At 64.3% G+C, this 3,558-nt stretch overlaps 1 protein-coding gene across 1 annotated transcript; it reads right to left on the reverse strand.

The window, feature by feature from the left end:
* Window positions 1–955: 955 nt before the first annotated feature.
* On the reverse strand, window positions 956–2,026 carry SMIM32 (small integral membrane protein 32). The gene has a single exon (XM_032837604.1). It carries the CDS (start codon window positions 1,672–1,674, stop codon window positions 1,363–1,365), a length of 312 nt encoding a protein of 103 aa, XP_032693495.1. The 5' UTR covers window positions 1,675–2,026; the 3' UTR covers window positions 956–1,362.
* Window positions 2,027–3,558: the final 1,532 nt, after the last annotated feature.

Genomic DNA, 3,558 nt, shown 5'->3' on the forward strand with positions numbered 1-3,558 from the left:
TAGTGCCCTGCTAAGCCAGGTAACTCCTGAAACTATTTTAAACCCCCGTAAAGTACAGCCCCTAGAGTTAGGTTAACTTGGGAAATGGTCAAGGTTATCACAAATCTATTTATTCCCTCTCAGGTTCTCTATAATCATCCCCTCATAGCTGGCTTTATTCATGCTCTGCTTTCTTCCTCTGTGCTCCCCAGACCTGGCTTCTGCCTACTTCGGGAAGAAGTGCTGAGCCGCTGATCCCATCCCTGGGCCCTCAGATGCTTCCATCGCCAGACGGTTCTGGTCCGGAACTGGCTCTTGGGAGGGGTCAGGTCCAAGAGTCTCTGAGAGCAAAGGAGAGGACCAGGTGGAAGGAAGTGCCTGTAGGAAGGTCTCCATGGAGCCTTCACAGGGAATTTTTTTTTAGCAGATGAGGCAGCAGTTCCTCTTTGAGACCGGCTCTGAAAACACTTCCCAGAACAACGCACAGGCTGAGGCTGGGGAAAAGCTGGGGAGGAGGAAGTATCATTAAAACTGACCTGAGTCACGTTGAAGTAGGAGGCAGATTGCCCTTGAGTGTCGCTAGCCCGCTTGCCCGGCCCTAATCCCCCTTTCCAAAGTGGCGCAACCAAAGACCAAAGCGTTCTGAGCATTGGGTCGAATTCGGTGAGGTTTTATTGGAGAGTGCGGGACGCGGATCCCAGACCACAGGGTGCCGCAGGTGCGACCCGCTGCTTCTAGACCAGCTTCCCCTCCGCCCGTGCCCACCGAGAAAATGGAGCCCTTGGACCCAGGCGGGACCTACTGAAACTCGGCATCCCCTCGTTTCCCCCGGGGGACATAGTCCCCTAAAGGGATCATTTCCTAGTTCGGCTGAGTTCACGCTCAGATTCTAGGTTCCCAAGCGAGGAAGAGGCAGTAACAGCCACGGGAAGACAGCCACCGGGCCAGGGAGTCCGGAGATGCGGATCCTGGCTAGTTGCGCGCTAGTCGAGCTGTGTCTGCCCCTTCCTTGTGCAAAGCAAAGGAGGCGGCGGGCGGCGGAGAAGGCTCGGCGTCCGGGTTGGCTCTCCGTCTTTCAGGAAGGCACCCCTGCTAGACCCGCTGTCCGGTGGTGGAGCCGGGAGCGGGGAAGCAAGACTCCGCCAGGGGATGGGAACCGTGGGGCCTGCGGCCGGTAGGATCGCGCCCCCGCGCAGCCTGCGAGCGCCTCCGACTCCCTTTACGCCCCGGTGGCCGCTCGAGGTCGTAAAAGGTCTTTGGGTCAGGGCGCGGCGTTCCCAGGGGCCCGCGACCCCCAGCGTCGGGCTCACGCGGCCCGGCTCCTCCCGGCGGCCGGCGGTGAGACCGGGACACTGCGTCTGGCGGCCCTGGCTCCCCCCGCCGCTACACCGGCCGCGACTTCCAGGGCGCGCGGGCGTCGCGCAGCGAACGGTCGTGGGGCAGGGCGGCGAAGGCCGAGTGGCGCAGCTGGCAGCCGATGAAGAGGACGACGAGCGCCACGGACAGCAGCAGCAGGAAGAAGAGCAGCAGGTAGGTGGGCAGGTCGGGCTTTGTGGCCGCGCCGTCCCGCATGCCGCGCGCCGTGGCCAGCTCCAGCGGCAAAGCGCCCTCTGCCTTGACCGTGGCTGCCAGGGCCAGCGCGCCGCCTCCAGCCGCCTCGGGGCCGGCTGTGGCGTTGAACACGTCTCCGTACATGGCCCGCGGGGCCGCCGACCCCGGCCGGACCGCCTCACTGGGTGTCGTGCCGACCAGCGCCGCCGGGCGCCTCCATGGCGCGCCCCTCCCGCCCTGCTGCGCGCACCTGACCGGGAGCCGGTGCCTTCGGGTCAACCCGGGCCGCGTCGCTCCCTCGTCCCCGCGCTCAGCTGCCGTCCCCGCGGGGCGGCGGGCCCCGGGGCTCGGAGCTGGACGGCCCCGCGCGATTAACCCTCGGTCTTTTCCTAGGTCTTGCCGTCGCCCCCCGCGCTGCCAGTGACCCGGCTCGCGGGTTTGGAGCCGCTCTCTGCGCTCCGGCCCCCCGCTCCGGTCAGCTCCGGGCTCGGGGCTTCCCTAGGCTGCAGCGGCGGCGAGAGGTGCCAGGCGAGTGCGGCCGCAGTTCGGGTGCCTGCTCAGCGCCCGGACGCCAGGTGCACCGAGGGCGGGCGGCCGGGACTTCGGCGCCGCTGCGGCCGCTGCGTCTCGGAGCGGGCAGTCCTGCAGCCGCGAGTCCCTGTTCAGATGCCTAGTGTGCGGCGAGCTCGCTTTTCCTGCTGCGCTCCTGTCTTGAGCAGGAGACTGCGCTCCGTGGCAGCTCGGAGCGCGCTCAGGTCCCCGGCAGGGGGGCGGGGGGGCGGGACTGACAGCTGCTGCCCCCGGGGAGCGGCTGCCGACCAATGGGGCGAGAGTGGACACGCTGCGACTGCCCTGGCCTGGCCTCACATCACTTAGGGCCAGAGAGACACAGAGAGAGTGGGAGGGAGGAAGAACAGGGTCACAGAAGACTGACGGACAAAGAAATGGTTACAGACCTATGATCAGAGACACAGGCAAAACAGACAGCAGACGGACTCAGAGGCAAGGCTCAGCCTGACGTGGACACCTGCTTCCATTCCTCTCCTTGATAGTCTTCCTCCCGGTGGAGCCCAGTTGGCGAGGAGCCCCACTGGCTGCTGGGTAGTGCAGGCAGGGCGCATGGCCTCCAGGGGAGGCTGGGCCAGTGGCAGAGGCGCTCCTGGACAAGCTGGGACAGTGCCCTGGTCCCAGGCCCTTCTGTAGCTGTGCCTTGAGGGCCCATGTGCTCCCCCACTCTGTGAGCTGTCTTGCTCAGCAACCCTTGCCTGGTCCTTTCTGGCACAGGGAGCAGGAGGAGGGTGTGAGGTTTGTGATGGCCCGCCTGACCTTGCCAGCCCTGACAAAGGCTACGTGGCCAGAACACGGGTGAGCTGTCAGTGGAGCTAAGGGGTTCTCCTGGTCTGCATTCCTCCCTTCGCTGGAGAAACTGTGGAAGCCCCCCGACGAGACTAGGACCTGCTGCCTGTCTGCTATAGCCCCTGCACCTCTCTGGAAGCACTGACCGCCAGGGACCATCATTGTCTGGCTGGTCCCAGCTGGGCCGGTGGCAGCTGAGAAGCCCAGGGCAGGAAACCATGGAGGCCCTTGCCTTCAAGGTCCTGCACACGTGTAGGCAGTGCTGAACGTACCTCCTTCCACTTTGCACCCTAGATACCTCACCCCTCACTGCCGTCTCAGTTCTGTTGCCCGGTCACTTGCTCGAGATCCCCACAGGTCAGCCACGTTCGTAGCTGTGTCTCTCATCCCATCCTGGGGTGCAGCGCATGGGGAGGGTTGGGTGAGCCCTGGCTGTGTGAACAGGGGGAGATACATAAGCTAGTTCTTCCCCTTGCCCTCACCACACCTGGCCACAAGCCTAACATGAACAACCAGGGTGGGCAAGACCGATCCTGGTCAGAGCTCGTTCCCACAGATCCCATCTCAGCCTGGGAGAAACACCTCTGCAACCCCTTTGTCTGACTTTGAAGTCAGGGTCCAAGGCCTGACTCTCCAGAGTGTTCTACTGCTTGCCGAGTGAGGCCTCTGGCT

The sequence above is a fragment of the Lontra canadensis genome, unplaced genomic scaffold (assembly GCF_010015895.1).
Source record: "Lontra canadensis isolate GAN:19392208 unplaced genomic scaffold, GSC_riverotter_1.0 scaffold99, whole genome shotgun sequence".
In the NCBI taxonomy this organism is placed as follows: domain Eukaryota; kingdom Metazoa; phylum Chordata; class Mammalia; order Carnivora; family Mustelidae; genus Lontra; species Lontra canadensis.

Coding starts and splice junctions, on each gene's coding strand:
- SMIM32 (XM_032837604.1), bottom strand. CDS start 1,674: ATGTACGGAGACGTGTTCAACGCCACAGCCGGCCCCGAGGCGGCTGGA.